Source organism: Trachurus japonicus, chromosome 13 (genome assembly GCF_045865225.1).
Source record: "Trachurus japonicus isolate A0001 chromosome 13, Traja_1.0".
Lineage (NCBI taxonomy): Eukaryota > Metazoa > Chordata > Actinopteri > Carangiformes > Carangidae > Trachurus > Trachurus japonicus.
In genome coordinates, this window is record NC_140919.1 from 4,126,825 (window position 1) to 4,153,653 (window position 26,829).

Here is a 26,829-nt window from a genome sequence, read left to right on the forward strand (position 1 = left end):
AATCAGAGCACAGATGTGGAGCTGTGACATGTTGTTGATCCAGAAATGTCTTGACAGGAGGAAGAGGAGTGGTGTCTCTGTGGACCAGCAGCTGTCCTGCTGTGGTCTCTGTCAGGACGTCCTGAAGGATCCAGTCTCCACCAGCTGTGGACACCGGTTCTGCAGACAGTGCTTCACCTCAGACTGGGACCAGTCTGGTTCTTCAGGACCCCCCTCCTGTCCCCAGTGTGGACAAAGACCCAGAACCAGAGGTGGACTGCAGACAGCCAATCAGAGCAGCTGTGTACAAAGTGAGACTGAACATCTGTCTGCTGATGTGGTCATTTGTTGTTTTCCCCAGAGTCATTGTTCCATCACACAGCACTGACATTTAAGATGATGATTCAAACCTTCTGTTTGTTGTCTGTAGTTTTTCTGTAGCTGATGAAAATAATCTGATCAGATTGTCAGACTCTCTGTCTTCAGTCTGACTCTGTCTCTTCTCTCTCAGCAGATGGTGGTCTGCAGGAGGTTTTAGATCAACATAAGATCAGTCTGAGGAGCAGATGTGAACGAGTGACTGAAGGAACTGAGGGAACAGGAAGTGGAACAGGAAGTGGAACCCTCCTCAACAGCATCTACACTGAGCTCTACATCACAGAGGGACAGAGTGAAGAGGTTAATACCCAACATGAGGTGAGACAGCTGGAGACAACGTCCAAGAAGAAGACCCTCCATGAGACTACAATCAAGTGCAACGACATCTTTAAAGACTTACCTGTCCATCAGAGAGACAAAGTCTCTACAGTCTCACCTGACCAACAGAGAGAGGATGTCTCTACGGTCTCACCTGTCCAACAGAGAGAGGACGTCTCTACGGTCTCACCTGTCCACCAGAGAGAGGACGTCTCTACGGTCTCACCTGTCCAACAGAGAGAGGACGTCTCTACGGTCTCACCTGTCCAACAGAGAGAGGACGTCTCTACTGTCTCACCTGTCCAACAGAGAGAGGACGTCTCTACGGTCTCACCTGTCCAACAGAGAGAGGACGTCTCTACTGTCTCACCTGTCCACCAGAGAGAGGACGTCTCTACGGTCTCACCTGTCCAACAGAGAGAGGACGTCTCTACGGTCTCACCTGTCCAACAGAGAGAGGACGTCTCTACGGTCTCACCTGTCCAACAGAGAGAGGATGTCTCTACTGTCTCACCTGTCCAACAGAGAGAGGACGTCTCTACTGTCTCACCTGTCCACCAGAGAGAGGACGTCTCTACTGTCTCACCTGTCCACCAGAGAGAGGATGTCTCTACTGTCTCACCTGTCCAACGGAGAGAGGACGTCTCTACGGTTTCACCTGTCCAACAGAGAGAGGACGTCTCTACGGTCTCACCTGTCCAACAGAGACCCATCAGAGTGGTTCTGACCAACGGCGTCGCTGGCGTTGGAAAAACCTTCTCGGTGCAGAAGTTCACTCTGGACTGGGCCGAGGGCTTGGAGAACCAAGATGTCAGTCTGCTGGTTCTGCTTTCCTTCAGGGAGCTGAACCTGATCAGAGATCAGTGGTTGAGTCTTCTCAGGCTGCTCCATGTTTTCCATCCAACATTACAGAAGGTCACAGCAGAGCAGCTGGCTGTCTGTAAACTTCTCTTCATCTTTGACGGCCTGGATGAAAGCCGACTGTCACTGGACTTCAACAACAGGGAGGTTGTGTCTGATGTCACACAGACGTCATCAGTCAACGTGCTGCTAACAAACCTCATCCAGGGGAATCTGCTTCCCTCGGCTCTGGTCTGGATCACCTCCAGACCTGCAGCAGCCAATCAGATCCCTCCTACATGTGTCGACAGGGTGACAGAGGTCCGAGGCTTCACTGACGCCCAGATGGAGGACTACTTCAGGAGGAGGTCCAGTGATGAAGATCTGTCCAGAAGAATCATCTCACACATCAAGACGTCCAGGACCCTCCACATCATGTGTCAAGTCCCAGTCTTCTGCTGGATCAGTGCTACAGTTCTGGAGCACATGTTGACCACAGACCAGAGAGGAGAGCTGCCCAAGACCACGACGGACCTGTTCTCACACTTCCTGCTGGTCCAGACAAAGAGGAAGAACAACAAGTACGGTGAAGGACATGAGACGAGTCCACAGGAGCTGACGGAGGCCGACAGGGAAGTTCTTCTGAAGCTGGGGAGGCTAGCGTTCGAACAGCTGGAGGAAGGAAACATCATGTTCTACCAAGAAGACCTGGAGCAGTGTGGTCTGGATGTCACAGAGGCCTTGGTGAACTCAGGACTCTGTACTGAGATCTTCAAAAGAGAGAGTGTGATCTTCCAGAAAACAGTCTACTGCTTTGTTCATCTGAGTGTTCAGGAGTTTCTGGCTGCAGTCTACATGTTCCACTGTTTCACCAACAGCAACACACAGGTCCTGGAGAACTTCCTGGGAAAACAACTTGATGCTTTAACCCTGGATGACTTCCTGAGTATAGTCTTGGAGAAATCCCTCCACAGTAGAAATGGTCACCTGGACCTGTTTGTTCGCTTCCTTCATGGCCTCTCTCTGGAGTCCAACCAGAGGCTGTTAGGAGGTCTGCTGGGTCAGACAGACAACAGTTCAGAAACCATCCAGAGAACCATCAACTACCTGAAGGAGATGGAGACTGATAAAATCTCTCCTGACAGAATCATCAACATCTTCCACTGTCTGACGGAGATGAAGGACCAGTCAGTTCATCAGGAGATCCAACAGTTCCTGGAGTCAGAGAACAGATCAGCGGAACTCTCTTTGATCCAGTGTTCAGCTCTGGCCTACATGCTGCAGATGTCAGAGCAGGTTCTGGATGAGTTGGACCTGGAGAAGTACAACACATCAGTGGAGGGACGACGGAGACTGATCCTAGCTGTGAGGAACTGCAGGAAGGCTCGGTGAGTCCAGACATGATCAATATAATTATTAATCCATAGTTTAGATCAGTAGTTCACATAAACAGAGTTTTTCTTTTTTTCTCATTATTTTTAGTTTGATTTTGAAAACCTTACGTAATATAGAGCAGGGTTCCCCAGTTAGTCTTCAGCGAGAGCCAAAGTGTGTGAATTGTGCTAAACTGAGGGCCAAAACGTCCAGGTCTTTTTCCATCATGCCAGTAATAAAGTAATAATTTAGGCATGGGTTTCCCAAAGGGTCGAACAAGGAAAAATGCACTCATGAAACAAAACAAGTCCAAAGCCAACCATTTAGTTATTTAAATCATCTTCTATACGCCAAAACTAAAGAAAATAATAAAATAAAAGCAACCTGGCATGCTAACACCTTTTTATATCTGTGACTCAAGTAAGAAGCATTTTAATTTACAGCAGCCATATAGTGGCTCAACATAAAGGAAGACAATGAGAAGGGAGCAGTAGTTCAAAAGGTCCCAGGTGTGTGGAATATATTCTGATATTCACAACAGCAAAAAGTAATTATTAATAACACTATAGCAAGAGGCACAAAGCAGGAAAAATCAACTTTTCTATATGTTTGTCATCAATACCATTAGTATCGAGCCAGTGAGAGACAGTGTGAGTCAGAGAGAGAGAGAGAGAGCGTCAGGTGTCAGTTTGTCTCTCTCAGCTTTGGTAGGTCCGGTAAAATAAAACAAAACTCATCAGTCACTTGGCCACCTTTTGGTGCGGCCCATGTTTTTAATTGTCTGACTTGGATATTTTATTCAGCCGACCGGTGACTCAGCTGGTGTGTGCGCGCGGTTATGTCCTTTTTTTCTCTCCATCGTGTGATACGTCTTCACATTTACGCGCTCAAGCATAGGTCTACGTACAGTGTGGGCTGAGATCAAAATAACGTAGAGCATGCAGTGCGCACCTTACCTCTCATGTTGCTCACTTAGTTTCATATTAGCACAGGTGCGTCAGAGCCAGCGGATCATTGCGGGCCAGACATTTGGCTCTTGCGGGTCGGATATTGGGGTTGGCTGATCTAGACTGAGCAGGCTTTGCTTCAGGGTCCCATCCATCCTGTGAGAAGATGAGCTGAAACTCATCACATCATCACATCCTGTCATCAGGTCCCAGTATTTCAAACGTGATCTGACAGGATTATCCTGGTCGGATTGGATTAAATCTAGATCTGATCTGAAAACTGGGTATTTCAACACAGATCAGGAGAATCCTGATCCTGAAGATCAGGGTTTCAGCTCTGGTAATCCAATCCTCCCTTGAATCCAGATAAAAGGCTGATTTGGGTATTTCAAAAGTTAAGTCAGATATCAGGATCAACTTGATACCAAAATTTCAGGATCATTCTGATCCCACCTCAGAGGTGGATTTGACTTGGATTGACAATGTCTCAGCTCCACTTTACTATTTCTATTTTATTTCTATTTATTTATTTGCACCATAAAAAACGACAATTACAAAAAACAGAAATGAAAGAAGAATAGTAAGTGCAGGAGAGGTTAAAAAACCCTACATGGGCTTATAAGAAGCACCTCCCCAAGAAATATACACATTCAGAGGATAAATCAACAACAGCAATATGAGAAAGCAACAACAAATAACAACAAAAAAGGAAGCAATACAAGTGCCATTTTATAGCACACACTCAAAGAAGTCATGAGTACTTGATTTTGATACTCAATATGTTCATTACACTTAATCTAAATTGTTAGTGTTTAAGTTTTAACAAATAATTTAAGTAATTAAAGAAATTTAAAACATAGCAAAAAAAATATTGTTTGGCCATACATCCTGAAACTGCTGTATTTATTAATTGAAATCACATTCAAGCACTTTCCAAGCATTTACAAGGCATATTTTCATGCTTCTGATTTAATGAAGACAAATTTGACTTCAAAATAAACTTGAAAATGCATTTTTACAATGCCTGTAAAGTGAATGATATTTTAAAACATGCAGTAATGTATTTCAAAACGTGTTTGTATACAAACTGATTATTTTACTTCATCAAATCAAATGTTATTGTGCAATAGATGAACATACGGTAATCATGTTTAGTGAGAGGCTTCTAGGCTACATAAGGAAGACAAATTAAGAGGAAAGTGTTTCTAATCGGGTCACTGACCAAGCTATAGGCTTATGCTATGAAAAATAATGCAATCACAATTTCAAGCAGTTTCAATGGCTTTATTTCAAGTACAGTTTCAAGCACTTTATTCAAAATCCAAACACCAAGGATTCCAAGGATTTCCAAGACTCTTACTGTTGCACTGTTGTCCTTATTAGCAGTTAGGCTAATTGCCGAGTGGTCTATGGCTGTGAGTGGGCTCTGAAAGTAAAAAGAGACGGTGTATGAGTATATCTTTGTCATAGTCAGAAATAAACAATAGTCACAGAAATGGTCAAAAACATGATATCACCAGCATTACTGACACTTCTGAATGAACTGTATTGTTCACGTGCTGTGTAATGTTACGTTTCCTAATTACTGCAGCAGCCTGGTCTGTACACAGCACAGGTAGCCTGCTTTAAAAAGAAAAAAAGTCCCCTGCATAACGTTAATAAACTCTGAACAGATTGGTGTAAGTGTAAAACAGTTAAGGTATGATGTACGTCAGATTCATTCTCTTGTAAATTAAACCAAAGTCCGCAAAATTGATCAACATAGCAGCTACGTCGCTAGCCCGCTAGCTGCTTAACACACAAGTGAATGGAGCCGAGTTAGCTCCCGTTAGCACGGCCGTGGATCAATTAGGGATCGTTACGCTCTCGTTTCAAGTAGGTGACAAATCAAATAGTTGGCTTGCATGATGTGTTGGTTGGCGTTCGTATGGTCTTAAAACCGCTACACATTAGACGGCAGTAAACTTACACTTTTGACGTGAAAGTCGCGCTCCCAGCTGCTCCTTTGGTGAAGTAGTCCGCCATGTTTCAGATCCGGAGGCGGAGACTTGAGATTTGGAAATCCGTATCCGGCCAGGTACGGATCAAGGTGATCCACCCTGCTAGTGTTTTGAAATACTCAGATAAAGTCAGCAGGATCACCGTGATCCAAGACTGAGAAAAGGAGGATTTCATTATCCGGATTATTCTGATCCAGATTACAAGTTTTGAAATACTGGGCCCAGGTGCATCAACTGTGTTTTTACTGCAGCTTTCATCTGATTTCATTCTGACACATTTGATATTTTCTCTCTTCACAGACTTGATGATTGTGGACTCTCTGAGATTCACTGTGAAGTCGTGGCCTCAGCTCTGATGTCCAACTCCTCCCACCTTATACAACTGGACCTGAGTAACAACAAACTGAGTGATTCATCAGTGAAGGTTCTGTGTACTGGACTGGAGAGTCCAAACTGTAGACTGGAGACTCTGAGGTGAGTTCACTGACTGGACCTGTTGGACTTTTGTCTGTGTTCAGTTCTAATGTGTGAAATTCAGTTTGAAGCAGCGACTGATTGTGACTCCATGTTACTGCAGCTGGTAGAAGGTGAAGGGTCAGAGGTCACTCAGAGGTCAGTGTGATGATGATGATGATGATGATGATGATGATGATGATGATGATGATGATATATCAGGTTTGGACCTTTCACCTTAGATCCAGTTCAGTCCTGAATCATAGAGTTGTAGTCAGTGTTTAGTCCAACAGGTATTGATCAGATATTGATTGTATATTGACAGACTGATCTGAGGTCAGCAGCAGCTGATGAATCTGTGCTGACATGTGGATGATATGTGTAGAAAGCCACATGATGATGATCCACATACCACGTTTGATAACCTTGAGCAAAAATATCAGGGTTTTAGGGTGTTACGGTGTTGCTGTGGGTGGGTGAAACAGTGAACACAGACCCACGTCTCCGTAACCTGAGCCACAACATTTAGTCAACATTTAGTCCATAATGTTTGGAGTTTGAATGCAGCGCAGCTATCCTTCTTCTTCTCTGGTGGTGTGTTTGTGTGGCAGCCAGTGCTACAGCGCCACAAGTGAAAGTCTGTGCTGCAGCTGCACATGACCTGGGGAAAAAAACGTGACTTTTTCATACTGTGGTCGACCTTGAAACGGGTAATCAGCCCATACCTATACACAACAACACAAGGACAAAGTCCCTCTACTCATTTACACCCTGATCACTGATCAGGACACATCTGATCAATCATCAATCATTTCATCTTCTTCTTTTATTCTTTATGCAGATTGAGGAACTGCAGTTTGTCAGAGATCAGCTGTTCCTCTCTGGTCTCAGCTCTGAAGTCCAACCCCTCCCTCCTGGACCTGAGTGGAAACGAGCTGCAGGATTCAGGAGTGAAGGATCTGAGTGGTTTTCTGGAGAGTCCAGACTGTAGACTGGAGACTCTGAGGTCAGACTCTGTTTTATTTCTGTGCTCAGATGAATGTGATGTGAAAGTTGTGTTGATACTGAGCTGCAGACATGAGGCTGATATTCTACTGATCCACACTGAGGCTGTAGGACAGGGTAGGCAGGCGCTCACACACCAAGACCAGGACTGTGGGGGGTCGGCACCTCAGCTCATCACACAACAACCTCACAACAAACACATTGATGCACAATGCTTTACACAGATCACAGTCTTAAACATGTGCAACACCTTTTCCCCACAATCCATGCCGTCCTGACATCAGCTGTTATTAACACACAACTCAAATCAATCAAAATCAACAGGATCACACATTGGAGCAGCGCTCACATCACAGAAACAACAACACAACACAAACCTTTAACAACATCCACACTCAGACCTGAGCAACAAGGATGTTAACTGTACACAACAAGCTGTTATTACAAGGTTTACAGAGAAGACACACAACCTGGGCTGTGTGTGTGTGTGTGTGTGTGTGTGTGTGTGTGTGTGTGTGTGTGTGTGTGTGTGTGTGTGTGTGTGTGTGTGTGTGTGTGTGTAAAAGTGTCTACGTGTCTCTTGTGATAAGTAACTACAGGTCGCCATAGCCGCGGCAGGGGACGTCACCAGGTGGCGTATACGTGAGGACGTTGTGTGTACGTGCCTGTGTTACGCTCAGTTAGCAGTAGCAACAAAAGTCAGTGAATAAACCAGCTCATTATCAGCAAGACGGTTCGGTTCCTCATTTTATTAACATCGACACATGACATGGTGTCAGAAGTGGCCAACTTCACGCTCACAAAGTAAGGCATGGCCAACTCGGACCTCCGGAATCTTTTGACTTCACTCGCCCGGCGGAGTGGCCAATGTGGCGCCGGCACTTCGACCGCTTTCTTCGCCAGGCCTTGCTTGTAAAAGAGATTTTTTTTATCTCAAGCAATCTGCCCGGTAAAATAAAGGAAAGAAAGAAAGACAGGTGGCGTCGAAGTTGGAGAGAGATAGCGGGGAAGTTCAATTAAACAGGCTTCTCTACGCCATGGGTAGAGAGGCAGAGGCGAATTATGATTCTTTTGTGTACGATGATGAGGACGACGACGACGACAACGAGGACAACAAGAACAGTGGCGGCGGCGAGGCGGTAAGAGGGAGACCGGAGTTGGACTACGACGCGGTGATAGCCATATTCTCCGACCATTTTGTGCCCAAGAGTAATGTGATCCATGAAAGAGCATGTTTTCACAAGAGAGCACAAAAGCCCGGTGAGTCGGTCAAGGCTTTTGTGAGGAGTTTGTATGAACTGGCACAGTACTGTGAGTTTGGGCGGACTACAGATAAGCAAATCAGAGAGAGAATTGTTATTGGCATATCTGACAACGATGTATCACAGAATTTACAGCTAGAGTCTGAACTCTCCCTTGAAAGGGCAATCCAAATAGCGCGGCAGAGCGAACAAATAAAGCAACAGAATGTGAGCCTGCGCTCGGAGTGTGCAGTGGACGCCATGAGACAGGGGAGGCGGCAGTTCCATGGCAGAAGGAGCAGCAACGAGGGACAATGGCAAAAAAAACAGAAACACAGTGAGTCAAAACATCATCCTACCTGTTTCCTCTGTAACAGAACACATGACAAAGTACATCCCTGCCCAGCCAAGAATAAAAAGTGCATAAGGTGCAATAAAATTGGACATTTTGAGGCAGATTGTCAGACAAGGATGCTCAAAGAGGAAGCTGCAACGCCCAGCAGCACCACTGATACGGACGAGATGTTTTTCCTTTGAGAAGTTACTGAAACAGTGTCAGACATAATGGATCAACCTGATTCAGAGAATGAGTGGCTTGTAAACTTACCTGTTAATGGCAGCACTGTGGAATTTGTTTCCACGTTTCCTAGTTTCTGGCAACAAGTGCGTACAAGGGGAAGAAACAGATTCTGGTAACTGTACTTAAAGGTCCATACACTCCCAACCTCCTGGGTCGGAGTGTTGCCACAAGGATGGGACTGGTCATGAGAGTTGATGGTATGGACACTGTAATGTTCAGTGATGTGTTTGAGGATATTGGTTTGTTCAAGTGTGACTTAAAAAATTGAACTAAAAGCTGACTGTGAGCCCTACTCACTGACTACACCACGTCGCATCCCGTTTCCCCTGTCTGAACTCAGACGCATGCTGGCCCTGGACATAATTGAGAAGGTTACAGGGCCCTCAGACTGGTGTGCCCCAATGGTTCCAGAACAAAGAGTAGGACATGCCCTGAGCCACTCAGTGGCTCGGTTTTTTGTTGATTTCGATTCTTGTTTTGGACTTTGGACTCTTGGTTTCTTTATGTGGCAAGTGGAGGGTGGAAAAATGTACCAACAACGCCACCTGGGGAGTTTCGCCCCAGGAGATAGTTATAGATATCTTTAAAGGAAAATGGTATATACCTTTCTATCGTACAGGTCCTCACAGGTTCAATACCACGGGCAGAGACTTATAGAAAAGTACAAAATATTTTATTTTGCAATTATCAACAACAGGTCACATCAACACTGGCTGCATTTTACTTGGACTGGGGGCATGGAGGCAAGGGTGGACAGAACTGGGGTCGCTACGGCAGCCCAAAATCAAATCAAGGGGGAGGAGTAACTAACCAAAAACACCTGTGGCACCACACACACACACAAGGGGGTTCGTGAAGAGAAGACCACCACCAGGGATTGGGTCGCCGCCTTGGCCCTCAGCACCTGTCCACAAAGAAAAGAAACAAAATTATAAAACCAGCCTCCCAGTTAATGCAGCGCTTGTGTCACCAACCCCTCTCACACACACACACACACACACACACACACACACACACACACACACACACACACACACACACACACACACACACACACACACACACACACACAATGTATTTTAAGTTGATAAGAAAACAACAACTCAAACCAAGGTAAACAAATGCTCATTAAACAAAACGTAAATAATGTTCATCAAACAAAATAAACAAAAGAATAAATGATGTTCGCCAAACGAAATAAACAAATAAATACAAAATAAATCTTTTCACAATAATGAATAAACTAAACTAAATTCCTAAAACAACAACCAAGCCCTGACACCAGCTCCGTGAGGAGCGTATCAATCACTCCGTCGTAGCTCAGGAGAGCCGAGCAGTGGGTCCAGAAGATGGTGGCTTTAACAGTTTTTGGGCCTCACCAGCAGGGCATTACGGAGCACCGGGAGGCGTCGTCTAGGACAACAGAGCAGGACAATACAATCAGCCGGGAGCGGCACAACAGACTGAAACGAGGGGCGAACAACGCCAACTTACCACGTGGAGACAGAGCAACAACACCGAAAGGCTTCCAGCAGGGCGAACCAGCCCCGTGGCCCCAGCAGTCCGCCACACTGCAGCAGAAACAACCATGTCACAGAACAATCGGCACGTGAATGAAAAGAGAAAGCAGCGGTGCGCATCAGTGCGCCTTACCTGTGCGCTGAAGGAAACAGCGTGCCTCTCCTGGCAACACACCAGAGACGCTTCAATGCCGGCACAGCCAAACGGCTTCACCAATACCAACACCAGCAGCACGCCACACTGCAGCAGAAACAACCATGTCACCAAACAGTCGGTAGATGAATGGAAGAGAAAGCAGCGGTGCGCATCAGTACGCCTTACCTGTGCGCTTAAAGGGATAGTTCAACATTTTGGCAAATTGGCCCATTGCCTTAATCGCTATAGTCATAGCAGTAGGTTCGTTACCTTTAATTGTAGGTGTAAGCCATTTTCAGTACGGCGGAGCGCAGCAGCTGGCTGCTCAGAGCTACGCTATGGAGGCTAAGGGAATTTCTTGGTTTCCCTCATTAAACTCATCAAATTCAACATCCCAAAACTCCACAACGCTTTTGTAGACAAGTTGTGACCTGCACAACCACCACGCTATGAGAAAATGACGGAACGATACGAAACGGAGCCGTTTTCGAGGTAAATACAGGGTAAATACGGAGACTGCTTGCTGAAAAACTGTCCCTGAACGCAACGCGCATCAGCGGTTTTGTATGAATTTACCTCGAAAACGGCTCCGTTTCGTATCGTTCCGTCATTATCTCATAGCGTGGTGGTTGTGCAGCTCACAACTTGTCTACAAAAGCGCTGTGGAGTTTTGGGATGTTGAATTTGATGAGTTTAATGAGGGAAACCAAGAAATTCCGTTAGCCTCCATAGCGTAGCTCTGAGCAGCCAGCTGCTGCGCTCCGCTGTACTGAAAATAGCTTACACCTACAATTAAAGGTAATGAACCTACTGCTATGACTATAGCGATTAAGGCAATGGGCCAATTTGCCAAAATATTGAACTATCCCTTTAAGGAAATAGCGTGCCTCTCCTGGCAACACACCAGAGACGCTTCACTGCCGATGCAGCCACGCGGCTTCACAACGCCAACCCCAGCTCCGCCACACCAGGCCACGGCCACCACCACGGACGAGCGGAACAGGAAGAGAGAGAGCACGCCAGGTAGAACCAGACTCCTATATAGAGGTGTGTTCCCGGCCATAAATCAGTGCACCAGAACAACACAGCGCCCCACTGTGAGGAGGAGTGAGCCGTGCTCCGGCCACATTTAGTTCCTGTTGTGTTGTCTTGTGTGGTCAATTCTGTGTCTTGTCTTAGTGTCATGTTCTCTATGTAGTTATTTCCTGTATTATTTTGAAGTTCTGTGTCCTGTTCTCCTGTGTGTCTAAGTCTGTCTTTCATTCTCTGTTATGTTCCTGTTTCCTGTTTTACTTTGAAGTCAGTGTCTGATTCCTGTCTTCCTGTTAAGTTTCCTGCCCGTTTAATTACCTCATGTGTGTGTGTACCTCATGTGTTTGATTGCACCACCTGAATGAATGAATGAATTTATTTATTTCCCAGACCGTCATAGGCGGCCGTTCTCAACCAGACTCTGGTCTCCTATAGGACTGGGTCTGGCTCCAAGTTTGAGCAAATAAATGAGCAGAGACCCGACCAGTGTTGAAGCCTGGACCCTGGACCCGATGCGGCTGGACTCACGAGCATTTTTCTTTTTTTTTCTTTAATTCTCCGCCGGACCGTTTAGAGACGTTACAGGTGTGGCACGACAAGCTTGTGATCAGCTGTTGTCATTGAATTGTTAGACTACACTACAGTAGGTAATTTCAATTTGCGCATCTGTGTTTTTTCCTTTTTATTTTTTTATAACATCTATGCGCATTGAGAGTGAGTGAGAAACAGAGAAACAGCGGGTACACCAGATGATTGCCAACCGGCAAAAACTGAAACGAGATGGTTATAGAGAGGAAAAACACAGAATATGTCCAAGAGACTTCGTCCCGTCGTCACAACGAGGAAATTGTCACTGTCAGCTGCACTTCTGTCAGCAGCTGCTCCAAACAGACACGTCACTAACTTTATTTTGAAGGGACAGATTAGATGTTGATTTTGTAGTCACCCAAACATGAAGCATATATCGGGTGCTGTCTCATCCGGTACAATCGACCCCGCGTGGAGGCCGCCCTTCAGTTCGGCGTCTGTTCTATTTTTCACGCGAGCCGTGAGCGCCGTTGTCAAGCTGGATAGACCAGATCGTATCAAACAGGAAGTCGGGCACAGAAAAGGCGAGAGAATCCGCCCAATTTTCAAAATAAAATGATTACCGGTAATGAAGTTGTTGCTGTCCGTCTCTAAATATTTGTCAGTTGTGGGCATGTGAACGCTTCACCCACTATGTGCAAGGCATGGAATGCTTCCGTCTACAAACAGACCACAAACCGCTTGTGCCCCTCAGAAATACATATGATTTGGACAAAGTCCAGCTTTCTGAGGTTCAATGTGGTGGCTGAGCATGTCCCAGGGAAGCACCTCGTCATAGCCGATGCTCTCTCCAGGAGCCCCCTGACTGACAGTGGTGATGAACACACAGACAGGAAGTACAAGCATATGTGGAGAGGCTCTGTGGTGTTTATCGTAAAACATTCAAAGCCAACATCCCATAATAAGCAGGTGGGTATGTGTGTGTGCTGGTTTCAGGTTTTTCTGTCTCTGAGCTTCATTCAACATGTGTTTCTACACGTTAGTTGTCATGGTAACAGAGTTCAGCCTCACATGTTTGTTGTCTTGAGCATCGTCGGTAAATCTCTGATCATTGTGGCTGCTCAACATGAGTTTGTATGGATAGAGCCACAGGTGAAGAGGCGGAGTCAGCAGCAGCTTCTCATGAATATTAATGAGCTGTTTTCTCTCTATGTGACTGTTTAACCTGCTTCCTGTTGCTTCAGCTGTTGGACTTTGATTTTTAGGGCCCGAGCGGCGACTGCAAGTCGCCCAGCGAAAGCCCTATTGTAATTGCTCTGTTTATTATTATTCTTTCATTCTTTTTCTCTCAAAAGGATCGCATTTTTGGGGGCTTCAACATGCCCCAAAACGCGTAAATTTTGGCATGCACATCAGGCCTCGCAAAAAATTTGATATTTTAAAGTCGTTGGGAATGGGCGTGGTCAAATGGCTAAATAGCGCCCCCTAGAAAATTTCAAAACATCAGCCCCGCCTTTGTGTTTCACCTAGACGCATGAAATTTGGTGGGCTTATAGAACATGGCAAGACGCACAAAAAAGCCTCTTAATGTCATGGTGAAATCACAACAGGAAGTCGGCCATTTTGATTTGAACTTTTGACCTGTTTGATCTAACTTCTCCTACAGATTTTGTCCGATTGACTTCAAATTGGCTAGAGACCACCGAGATGCCACTCTGATCAAAAGTTGTGCTCCGCAGGTCTCTAGGTCAAAGGGCGTGGCTTCTGGGGCCTTGAGGATTTTGGCGACTTTTCGTTTGCTCGCCATTTCACCTTCGAACAGCTCTAACGCCCACATACTTTATCCGATCAACTTCTAACTTGCTGGACATGATGACGGCTCCGCCCTGAACGTCCCCATATATTAATTTCCTACGTCACTCATAGCGCCCCCCGGTGGTAACAGGAAGTGGCCAGGTTTTACCTTAACGTGTACTGATGCCACATAGTTGACCCCATCAACTTCATTCCACTTCTAAAACATGCAGACTAAGGTGGTGAAGCTACATCATGAACGCTGTGAAGCTACGAGTAATGGCGTCCGTGTGGCGACGCGGCGACCATTCCTCGCCATTAAAATACGTTTGGCTTTATGATGGCTTTAATGAACTCGTATCAACATGAAAATTGGTACACAGGTCCAGGGTCACGACCTCAACGTCTCCATGTGCTCATAGGTGATCTCACTCATTCGCCCCCTAGTGGAAACAGGAAGTGGCATATTTTACATCAACATTGTCCGATTTCCACGAAACTTCACATGTGTGATGAGGGACTGACCCTGAACACACCTGCACGCATCCCATTACTGCCCCCTAGTGGATGAACCATTAACTGCTCATAACTCCCTCATGCTTTGTCCGATTCACTCCAAACTTCACATGAGTGATGAGGGGCCGCCCCTGAACGCACCCACCCACAACTGCTTAGCGCCACCTGGTGGATGAACAAAACATTGCAGCCCCAACATGCCTCAGGCCCCGCGGTCGCATGGGTGAGCGAGGGCCCGTCATCGCCGCTTGCGGCTTTAATCTAAACTTGTTCTTTCTGAAGCTTCTTCAGCTCTGAACAGATGATGAGACACTGAACGCTGTCAACAAGGAGCTTTGTCCTCAACTCACTGCTTTTATTCTTTATTCAGATTGAAGCTCTGCAGTTTGTCAGAGATCAGCTGTTCTTCTCTGGGCTCAGCTCTGAAGTCCAACCCCTCCCACCTGAGACACCTGGACCTGGGTGGAAACAACGACCTGCAGGATTCAGGAGTGATGGATCTGAGTGGTTTTCTGGAGAGTCCAGACTGTAGACTGGAGACTCTGAGGTAAGTTCACTGACCCTTACTGTTGTAGATCTTAGAACTTTGATCCACAACTGGGTGGGGTTGCACCAGTTTGGCTTATCACTCTACTAAATTCAGGATTTAGTAATTACTAAATCACTACTAAACCCTTTTATTAGCTAGTTTGCAACTATTTCAGTTGCACCAGACCAGTTTATGCATTCCCGTATCTAGTAGATGCATATGTGGTTATTAGTTGCATTAAGTGACGACAACAACTTGGCTACCCAATCAGTGTGCTGAGCAGAATGTACACAGGAACAGCTGGGCGCTTTTATTTTGAAGTGTGTCCCATTGACACATCCAACCACATCCGGGAAGCCGGAATGTTGTCAAGTCAAGTCAAGTAATTTTTATTTGTCCCAACTTGGGCAATTTGATTGCAGTAGGTGTAAGAAAGATTAAAAACATTACTGTACATACAACCGTCACACATACAACAGATCACAGCTATCACATAAAACAACAACAGGCAGTTCAAGTGAGTGTCAGCCAGTGGCGTCATTTCAGTTTTAGACAAGGTATGGCAAGGACCAACCCCTCCCCGGGGGGTCCGGGGGGTAGAGCCCCCCGCCCGAAAATTTGTGCGCATTGTAAATTGAAATGCAGCAATCTGGTGTGATTTGAGAGCAAAATCACGAAGCTTTCTGAATTATCACTATCAATGCTATGGATTGGATGATACTCACAATACCCCACACAAGGGTTCATATAACTTTGGAAAATAAATCATTAGTGGGGTCTGAAAAAGTCAAACAGAGCTGGTAGCTGATGTAATAGTGTGATAAATAATTTCCCAGGACAACTCAAGCTTTTCCAGGACCTTTGACACATTTTCTCAATTTCCATGTGTTTTCCATGACTGGATAACCATTTTCCAGGTTTTTCCAGGACACGTGGGAACCCTGACTCACCTTCTACAAAGATTTTTAACAAGTATTTTCTTGTTAAAATCCATTTGTAAATAATCTCTGAAGACAAATGAATAGGCTATTTTAAGTTTATCCACTCCGTAAAAGGTGTCTGTATCCTGTCTTAATTTCTTTTGTGTCAACAAATTATTGCAAAATGAGTTCATTCACTGCTAATCTACAGTACATGTTTCTACAGTAAGAACAGCAAAGTTTAACAGCAAAGTCAGAATAAATTTAATCTGGAAACAAATTAAAATTTTCACAACTAAATTGAATGAGTGATTCCTCCTGTTGCTGCTGTGATTCACTACATTCAGGTAGCCTAATGTTAGACAGGGGCCTGCTTGGGACTCTCAATTAGAAGTTTTTGTGATTTGTGACAAGATAAACAGCCTCCATACTCCACAGACAGCTGTCATTAGCCTGTTCTTAACAAGATGACTGCAGCAGCTTCACAGTGTTTCTCAAATAAGAGCTTTCATTTTACTGTGCTCTAAGTAGCTAGTTTTAGCCAAACAAGCACTGAAATATGACTCATATTTAGGCATGTGGAATAAGTGGTAGGCTATAAGTTGTTAGCAGGCACCACTGGGAAGTCATGTTGATGGCTTTATAACTCACGAAGGTTTTAGTCGCTCCACATTCACGTCTGCAGCACATGGAGTTATACAGTCATATGAGATACAATTGATGCAGCGGCGTGCACTCGTACACGCGCTCTCACAGACACAGCGCGCGGCACGAGGCAGCCCCGCCCCTCAGTGAGACAGAGAGAGAGGAGCAGAGAGGAGCAGGTGAGAAAGAGGCAACACTATCGCGAATCGGTCAGAGAGAATTACAACAGGACACTGTACGCCGTCCCAGTACGCCGTAAAAAGTCCCGGTACGCCAGAGGTTAAAATCTATAAGTGCCAGTACTCTGAACATTTTCTACCAAAGTCAAGGTATGGCGAGTGCCATACACCGCCATACCCAAATGACGCCACTGGTGTCAGCCACAGTGAGGAATCACCAACATCAACATCATCATCATCATCATCATCATCGTCACCACCATCATCATCATCATCATTATCATCACAACATCATCGACCCTGTTCCACCAGGTTGAGTATCCTAACTCATTGAGTGCCAACCACGTAATTTCTCGTTTTTCGTTCCCATGCGTTGAGTGCCAAAAACGAAATTTTTAGTTTTTTTCTTTTTTTTTTAATTATGAAAATAGACACTTTAATACACATTATATGTAAATTTGGGGACTCTACGACGAGGAGAACTGAAATAGATGACGATCAAAGTCACATGACAGCTCATGATCTGGAAGTTTTTATCATAACTCAGCTTCTGCAAACGGAGTTCTGCATGCAGATGCAGCAGCTGCTCCGCTGCTGCTCCGCTCTCACCCGCGAGGCTGCAGCAGCTGGGAGCTGAACCAGGAAGCTCTCAGCCCACTGTCCCGCCCGGTCTTCATCTGGAGCAACACCGTGTCCTCCCCAAAGTCCTCCCGCGGTAAAATCTGATGGTCTCTGGACCAAAGCAGACCGGCACCACCGACCCGTACCACAGACGGACCGCGACCACCGGCGGGACCGGTGTTCGCTGTGGCCGGCAGAGCCTCACGTTCCGCGGCGAGAGGCTGTGACACGGCACGGTGCGTCTGTGTTATTGTTGTTTAGTGGCGCCCCCCCCGCCCCCGATGGTGGTTTTGTGAATAGAACAACAATTGTTGTGTATATTTATCTTATACGAGCCCTTTGATCCAGAAATGCGAGTGTCTGAAGAGCGACAGACACAAACAGAGCAGCTTTCATAAAAGACGCTCTATCTCCTTTTCTAGAAAAAAAGGAGGGATTTTGGTGAAACCCAGCCATGTTTAGCTTGACTTTTCTCAGGAACGGAGGCACGTAGAAACAAACGGTTTGTGGCCATTTGAAGGATAAAGTTAAACCTTTCAAATGAGCCACAGTATGTGTTGGTGGCAATAATATAGAATACACTATGGCTCTACATAAAAAGTCAAATATGGTCTAAATTGCCGGTACACTTGACTAAAACTTTGGAAAGGAGCGCGGCACTCAATGAGCTAATAGAGGAGGGGATGAATGAATGTTTGTACCTGTTCTTCTTCACCTTCGGGGCACATAAACGCACACCAGATGGAAGCCAGACATACTCAGGGCTAAGAGGATGGGTATTTTCCAGACAAATACTCCTGGCTTTCCTCTGTACTTGAGTATTAAACAGACAGTTCAAATCAACAAACCGAACCCCCACAATTTTACCAGCAGCCTTCACGATGCCCTGTAGGGCATTTTTCTGCTTTGTACCAAGGTTGCCGAACCAGCAAATTATAGAAAAGGAAACAACAGATTCAATAAAAGATCTATAGAACAGAGTCATCAAAGTCTTGTCCACGTGAAATTTTGCCAATTTTCTTAAGCAGAAAAGACGCTGCTGACCTTTCTTACACAGCGCTTCTGAATTGAGGTCAAATTTCAATTTATTGTCAAACATGGTGCCAAGATATTTATAGCTACTAACTACTTCCACTACTTGGCCATTTATGACACAGCCCTGGGGGACAGCTGGAGCATCCTGTCGGAAGTCAACACACATATCTTTGGTCTTAGCAACATTTAGTTCAAGGAAAGCATCTTTACACCAGGAAACAAAATCATTAACAATAGGACCATGACTGACCTCTGTGTCTTCAAGAAGACTCACAATCACTGAATCATCTGCAAATTTGATGATGTGTCTATTTACGTGGTGGCTGCGACAATCATCAGTGTATAAAATATACAAGAGAGGGGAAAGAACGCAGCCCTGAGGAGAGCCGGTAGATGTAATCAGCTCCTCTGACAGAGCTGCGTTCACCCTCACTTTCTGGGATCTACCCGTAAGAAAATCAAGCACCCATCCCACAAGACCCAGATCTACACCAAAATTGTCAATCAGTTTCTCTACCAACACATGTGGCTGAATCGTGTTGAAGGCCGAGGAAAAATCGACAAATAGTAGCCTGGCGTGGGTCTTATTGTTTTCTAGATGTTTCAGTACATGGTTCAACAAGGTGAGTGAAGCATCCTGAACACCCCTCTTGGCCCTATAGGCAAACTGAAGAGGGTCTAAAAGGTGCTCTGTCCTAGCTAGGAGCTCCTTTTTGATCAGTAACTCAAAAGATTTCATAATTAAAGAAGTTAAGGCCACGGGTCTGAAGTCATTTAAAACCTTGGGGTGAGTACCTTTGGCCACAGGCACTACCATGGACTGTTTCCACAACAGTGGCACCTTCTACTGAATGCTGAAAAATATAATAGAAAATAGGGCCTAATTGTTCTGCGCAAACCGTAAGCAGACGGCTGCAGATTCTGTCTGGGCCTGGACTCTTCCTTGGTTTACAGCTTTTAAAACACTTAACCACACTGTCCTCATCAAAGGAGGGAGAAAAATAAGGTGCAGTCATGAGACTTTTTCTAAGCTCAGCATGTTTATTATAAAATACCTGTGTGTCAAACCTTACATAAAATTTATTTAATTCCTGGGCCAACTGCAGATCTGAAGAGTAGCCGTTTAACTGTATACACTTCAGCTTATCATCTTTGAGACCTACAATGGTCTTCATGCTGTCCCAGGCAGAGCCCAGGTTGTTCATTTTAAGCTGAGCCTCAATCTTAGCCTTGTACCTCATTTTGCCAGCCCTGACCTCCCGTTTGATTTCTTTCTGCAGGCTGCGAAGTACCTCTGAATTCCCCTCCCTAAATGCTCTGTTCTTTTGGTGTAGTAGCATTTTAAGGGACTTGGACACCCAGGGCTTATTGTTCGGATAGATTTTCACAATCTTATCAGGAATTACATGATCTTTACAATAGACAACCCAGCTGCTTATCACATCAGTCAGTTCATTAATATCAGAGCAAGACTCTGTGAACATGTCCCAGTCAGAGCTTTCAATACATCCCTGAAGAGTTAAGCAGGCTTCCTCTGACCAATCCTTAACTCGGATGTGCTGCACCTTGCCCCTCTTCAAGACAGAGCGATATGCAGGAATTAAGTGCACGCAGTTATGATCTGACAGACCAAGGGGCGGGAGGGAGATGGATTTATATGCCCCTTTAATATTTCCATAACAAAGACCAATTGTCTTATCTCGTCTTGTGGGGCATGTTACATACTGGTGGAAGTCTCTTAGTGTTTTGGACAAAGTACAATGGTTCATGTCGCCCAGAATAAAGTTAGGAGCTTCAGGGGAGATCATTTGAAGCTTCTGCGTTACCTGATTAATAAGTTCACATGCGTTCCCTTCGTTCGCCTTCGGATGAATGTAAACCAGCGTGACGAATACCTGAGGAAATTCCCTAGGCAAGTCACGAGGGCGCAGTGAGATCGAAAGCAGTTCCAGATCAGCTGTGCAGAGCCGCTCTCTGATGGTGACAGATTTTGCATCACAGTAGCGCTCATTAAGAAAAAGGCATAATCACGGGCAGCTGCATGTAGTAGGTGCTCACACAAATCCAGTGCCACCCGACGCACTGCCCGGCATACAGTAGTTTTGTAGACTTGAATTGTGTCCCCAACCACATTCTGCATCGACCCCGTACCAAAGTATCGCAACGCGATTGTAACTTGTAGCAACAGAGGTACAGCCGCGTAGACTCGGACCCGTGCTCAATTGCCGCAGCTAACGTTAGCATGTCCGTGATCCGCTTTATCTGGTTGCATCTAAACCGGTACTGACAGTAAATATCAAAGTCATACATCTAAACCAGGGGTGGGCAATTCATTTTTCCAGAGGGCCACACTGGCTCCGATAAAGTAAGTGGTGGGCCGCACAATTCGAAATTGAATTGAAACATGAAATATTTTTTGCTGAATTATATTAAACTACATATATTTGATGGACATATTGCTTTACAATAGGCTATTTGACACATCACAATCCATGTAATCACATTTTCAACTTATATCCCACACAGATCACTGAAGAAACATACTGTATTATGATATAAATATGGACTCAAGGCAGATTGTTTTACTATTATCAAAACGTATTGACCATTAAAGCAGAAGTAATCGATATTTTTGTGTTAATATTCTTAAATAGTCTTAAATAGTTGTATCTTCCGACAGCAATCACTTACATAGAGTGTTTGGACCGAAACACGGGTCTCTCAGTCACTCTGCTCTACCAATCATCAATATTACAATTAACCACTTGGATCCTTTTCAGTTCTGATTCAGTGAGACTGTTCTATTTCTGTAGATAACCCAAACTTTAACAGACCTGCATCACTTAATGAAGAAAATATTAGGCTGATCACGCCAGAAAACCCACCGATCTCATAAAAGGCTCTTTTAATCACAGTTTGCTAAACTTCAATGTTTGGGAAATTGTAATTAGGTGCCGTGGTGGGGCTTTGTAACCGTCAGCAGTTATGACATGGTTCGGCTGACTGAGGGTTGTGAAACACCGGCTCGGTCCCCGGTCTCCTGCTGACAGGGTCCTGGTGGTCAGAAACTCGGCTGTGGAGAAAACCTGCACCAGAGCAGCTCCTCTCTCTCCTCCGTCAGACCACCGGTGTCAGACAGAGAAAGAGACTGAGCTGCCGTTCATCACTGTCCTGCAGGAGATCGTCTACCTACGGAGCTTTCTGTCTAACGGGCCTGCAGAGATGGCAAAAGTACCCAGATTCTTTACTCGAGTAGAAGTAAAAGTACCTGTGTAAAAAACGACTTAAGTAAAAGTGAAAGTACTGATCCAAATATCTACTCAAGTAAAAGTAAAAAGTACAGGCTCTGAAATTTACTCAAAAGTATTATTAAAAGTAAAAAGTATTTCCATTGCACGATTCACTGCAAAGCAAATAACCACGCGATAATTCATCTTGAATCCATTTCATCAATGTTATTGTTAAGCTTTTGCTTCTCCCGCTTTCCCTTTCGGTCATGTGTATTGTATTAATTGGATTGAGATGATGTGTGATGATGATGACTAATTGACATGCCCGAAATGAACCAAATAAATAAATAAATTGTTCACATAGCCTAAGTTTACCTGCCGGACACAAAATATATCCTAATGTACTTCACTATGGTGAATCGTAGGCATTTGTATTGTACACAGAGGTGGCAAAAGTACTCATATTCTGTACTTAAAGCAGAAGTAAGTGATCCGGTCGTTTTGGCTAATGCTGCGTTCCAGGCAGGCTTTTGAAACAACACTTACGACTTTGTAGCGTTTCAGGCAACCCACTCGTGTTTCTCCGACCTGTTTTACCTGTGAAAGTCACTATAACGGCCACTCGTAACTTCTGACCCGTGAACTCGTACCAGATCGAACTGGTACCACTTCACGGTCGGAAAAACACCAGTTACGAGTTGCCTTGAACGCACCATAACGTCTTGTCAGCCGATGGAGTTAGCAGCCCCCGCCCTCGTCATGGATCTATTGGTCCTCGTCCCTACGTCACCACATTCAGGCGCATCCCTTGGCTGCACACACAGAGAGGACTGCCCCTTTATGCCGTTCTCTCTCCTCATTGGATAAAGGTTGTAGGATACGATAAAAGTTTTCTCCTGGGCTCAGAGCAGAGCAGAGTGACTGACAGACCCGTGTTTCAGACCAAACACTCTATAGAAGTGATTGCTGTCGGAAGATACAACTATTTAAGACTTAGATTAACACAAAAATATCACTTACTTCTGCTTTAAGTAAAAGTAAGAAAGTACAGGCTCTGAAATGTACTTTCAAAGTAATAGTAGGAAGTAAAAATGAATTTTTGCCGTTAATGAAACCTACATCATTTGATAATTTTGTTAAAGGACAATTCCGGTCGAATTCAACTCGGGGGTGTATTTTCATATCATTTTAGGTCTAACAGAATGAATCTGAAGATTTTCAGTTTAATTGCTCCTGTTTTGCGGTAGCTGCGTCTGTCCCCGCGTCGCCACGGCAGCAATGAATGGGAGTGGATGTAAGTTCCGCTGTTTAGGCTGTTTCCAGCCCTCAAAGCCGCAATTTTTTTCCACAGACAGCGTCAGATGGAGACTCAAACATGCACCCAGAAGTTTATTTACTTCAAGCAAGCCGACATGTTTGTAGAAGTCGATCTAATTCAAAGTCTCCCGGAGTCTCGTGCGAGACCCAAGTTGCAGTGCTGGTGTGTTCAGGCGCAGTAGGAGCTACCGCTTGTGTCATAAACACAGGAATATCAACTCTTTACTTGCTTGAAGTATTTTTTTCCACAGACAGCGTCAGGTGGCCACTCAAAGATGCGCCGAGAAGTTTTTTTTACTTGAAGCAAGTAAAGAGTTGATATTCCTGTGTTTATGACACAAACGGTAGCTTTTCCCACTGCTCCTGAACACACCGAGCACGGCAACTGGGTCTCGCGCGAGACTCCGGGAGACTTTGAATTAGATCTAGTTTTACAAACATGTCGGCTTGCTTGAAGTAAATAAACTTCTGGGTGCATGTTTGAGTCTCCATCTGACGCTGTCTGTGGCTTTGAGGGATGGAAACAGCCTAAGCAGCGGAACTTACATCCACTCCCATTCATTGCTGCCGTGGCGATGCGGGGACAGACACAACTACCACAAAACAGGAGCAATTAAACTGAAAATCTTCAGATTCATTCTTTTAGACCTAAAATGATATGAAAATACACCCCTGAGTTGAATTCGCCTGGAATTGTCCTTTAAACAAAAAAAGTTCAGCCAGAATAATCCAGATTGAACTGACCAGAGGCAGTGTTTCCCAACGTTTGGGCCGCCACAGACTCTCACAAAATAATAACAATAAGAATTTTTAAACAGCGTTTCACCACCTCTCATCTCTGCCAGTCAGTCCACCTGCCGTCTCTCTCGCACCACACGTACACACACGCGCACACGTACACACACGCGCGCACACGTACACACAGACACGGGCGCATGGACAGGTTGCGCTTTGCCGCTCGTAAACGGTAAATGCGCTATATTGCGCTGATTGTACAGTGTTCCTCCCTCCCTCTTCTTCTCCCTCTTTCCCTCTCTAGTTCGTCACGTCTTTTGCCGGTGCTTTTACGTCGTGTCAAAAAAAAAAAAAGTAACGAGCCTGTTTTTACAATGTAAGGAGTAGAAAGTACATATTTTTGCGTATAAATGTAGGGAGTAAAAGTAAAAAGTCGTCAGAAAAATAAATACTCAAGTAAAGTACAGATACCTGAAAAATCTACTTAAGTACAGTAACGAAGTATTTGTACTTCGTTACTTGCCACCTCTGGGCTGTCACTGTTTCAAACAGCTGATTAATGCCCCTCAATAAAGCAATCGGGTCATATAGCAGTTCAAAGTCATTGTAGGCCTACTCATTCGCCAATACATAAGGTGGAGTTTCTTTCTTTTCTTTTCTTTTTCTTTGTGGACGTTGCAGGCCGGATTGAGATGGTCCACAGGCCGGGTTCTGCCCGCGGGCCGTAAAATGCCCATATCTGATCTAAAGGGTGGATTCTGTCTCTCAAAACAATTTTCCTAACAGCAGGTTCTCTGTCTTATAAAGCATGCCTCTCTAAATGATTCAATTGTTGTTTTTTTCAGTTGGTGTTGATCCTGTGTCGGCAAACTAGATAACTAGGAAACAGCTACACAACCCCTAGGGTAGGTGTAAATATTTAGGAAACACTTAAAGCAATTCTTACCTTTCTGGAACTTTTGCACATTTCTTTGACTAAGTTAAAATGCTATTAATAATCTGATGATACATTAAAATGTAAGAGAAACCCAACAGGGTTAAAAACTCATCATTTTTCCATTCTCATATAATTCTGAGAAAAGTCTGACCAATAACATTATTCGATCTGATTAATAAGATTTGACGAGCGACCGAACCTACTTAATATGTAATGACTTTGTGCACTCCTCTCCACCCCGACAGGAAGAACGCTTAAAAAAAACCTAACTTTATTGACACCAGAGCAGTAGCAGGACACAGAGAGAGGAGACTAGAGTCACAACACACACTAGAAAGAAGGTTTTTGGAAATAAATAGTTTTTTAAAAGACCAATAACTGCAGCCGCAGCTGGTCGCGGAGTTTCATGTCTGATAATGTAACGTTGATAGTGAGCAGCCCCCAGTGATATGTAAACACAGGAAGTCACATTTGTCTATAAAGCATCCAGTACTAACGGCTAGGCTACTGTTAGCTCTGGGAGTTCTCAACGGGGAGCATACGTCAGTCCGACTGCCCAAAAGTCCGACAGCTCATTTCTCCGACTACCCATTCTACAGTGTTAAGGTTAGGTTTAGGGTAAGGTTAAGGGTTAGGGCTACTTAAGTCGGAGAAGTGGGAGGTCGGACTAATGGACACAAAAATAAAGAAATGTACGGTCGGAGAAATGGGTAGTGGGACAGACGTCATGCGCCCGTTCTCAACGGTCCAGACCCGGTTGAACTCCGGACCGTCGCGGCCCGACTCGGCCAGGTCGCGGTCCGGCCGCCAGCCTGGTTCGTTGAGAACTGTAATGTGTAACAATGACTTCCCCTGTGTCTCCAGTAGCAGTAGCCTAGCAACAGTTTATTATAAAACTCATCAGTCATCACTGAGTCTGTTTATACGGTTTAAAACTCCGGTGTTGTGTTTGACTATGTTGTTCCCGTTTCACTCGCGTTCCTGTTCTGTTTACCGTTGCCATGCCAACGCATGCAGCAGGGAGGGAGGGGGCACGTGGAGGTGCGGTAGGAGGGAGAGGTGGGTGGGACTTGTGAGGGAGGTGGAGCTGTTGATTTTCAAATGTTTGTGTTATGCTGTGTGAAATGCCAGATCGGTAAGAATTGTGTCACCGAGTGGAGTGACTGAGACAGGGTGCAAGACCACAATGTTTTCTGAGGGGAGCGACCACCACAACCAACAGAGACCAGAGGGGAGTTTCTTCCAAAAATATATATTTTATTACAACAATCAATAAAATAAAAAGATACTTTTAAGAGTCCATATAAAAGAGTCCAGTGTGTTTTACTCCTGGGTGAGGAACGTGTTGAGCTCTTGGGCAGCAGGCCTCAATACCACTGGCAGTCAGTCACTTTAGGAAGAGAAAGGAGAACACAAGGTAACCGTCAGGGTGTTTAGTCCATCAGTCTTCAGCTGATTTGGCTTACAGGGCATCAAACAGTTTTGGTGGGGAGGGAATAATTAATACTTCAACCAAATAAACAAAAGCCAACACAGGGCAGGTCAAAACAAATAAAGTAATCAAAGGTTAAAGAAATCAATTTCACTGCAACTCAAACTAATCCCCATCCAAACTACTGAGCCTGTTCATGCAATTGCTGCTATAGGCGAGGGATAGACCGAATCTCCTTGTTGTTTACATTCTACTTCCGGGTAGAAAACCAGCTGTAATTTGAATGAGATCACTAGTAACGAATGAGAGTTTAGCTATATATCATATTTTTCACGCCCTATCACCGTTTAGACAAATCTGAAATGATTGAAGAAACATTACTATTTCTGTGTGTGTGTTTTGTGTTGCTATGTGTTGGATTTATTCAGTTTGGGGGAATCACAGTGTCTAGAAAGCATCAGTGGCTCAGCTGACAGGGACAGCTAACGGTAGCTAAGCTAACGGCGGCAGCTAAGCTAACAGCAGGACGTCAGCTGTTAAAACCCTCCCGTTGTGGGACACGACATGAAACTACTCCATTTAGCTCAATCATGTTGTTACTCAGATAT

General features: G+C 44.9%; 2 protein-coding genes across 2 annotated transcripts in view; both read left to right on the plus strand.

Moving 5' to 3' along the window:
* LOC146975289 (protein NLRC3-like) overlaps positions 1-26,829 on the plus strand; it is a 36,574-nt gene that overhangs the window by 3,032 nt on the left and 6,713 nt on the right. The window contains exons 4-8 of the mRNA XM_085794735.1: positions 58-290; positions 491-793; positions 1,370-2,903; positions 6,137-6,310; positions 15,012-15,188. Coding sequence (XP_085650861.1) covers positions 58-290; positions 491-793; positions 1,370-2,903; positions 6,137-6,310; positions 15,012-15,188 — 2,421 coding nt within the window. The remainder of the gene's footprint in view (positions 1-57; positions 291-490; positions 794-1,369; positions 2,904-6,136; positions 6,311-15,011; positions 15,189-26,829) is intronic.
* LOC146975290 (protein NLRC3-like) overlaps positions 1-26,829 on the plus strand; it is a 79,712-nt gene that overhangs the window by 754 nt on the left and 52,129 nt on the right. The gene's annotated exons all lie outside the window — the stretch shown is intronic.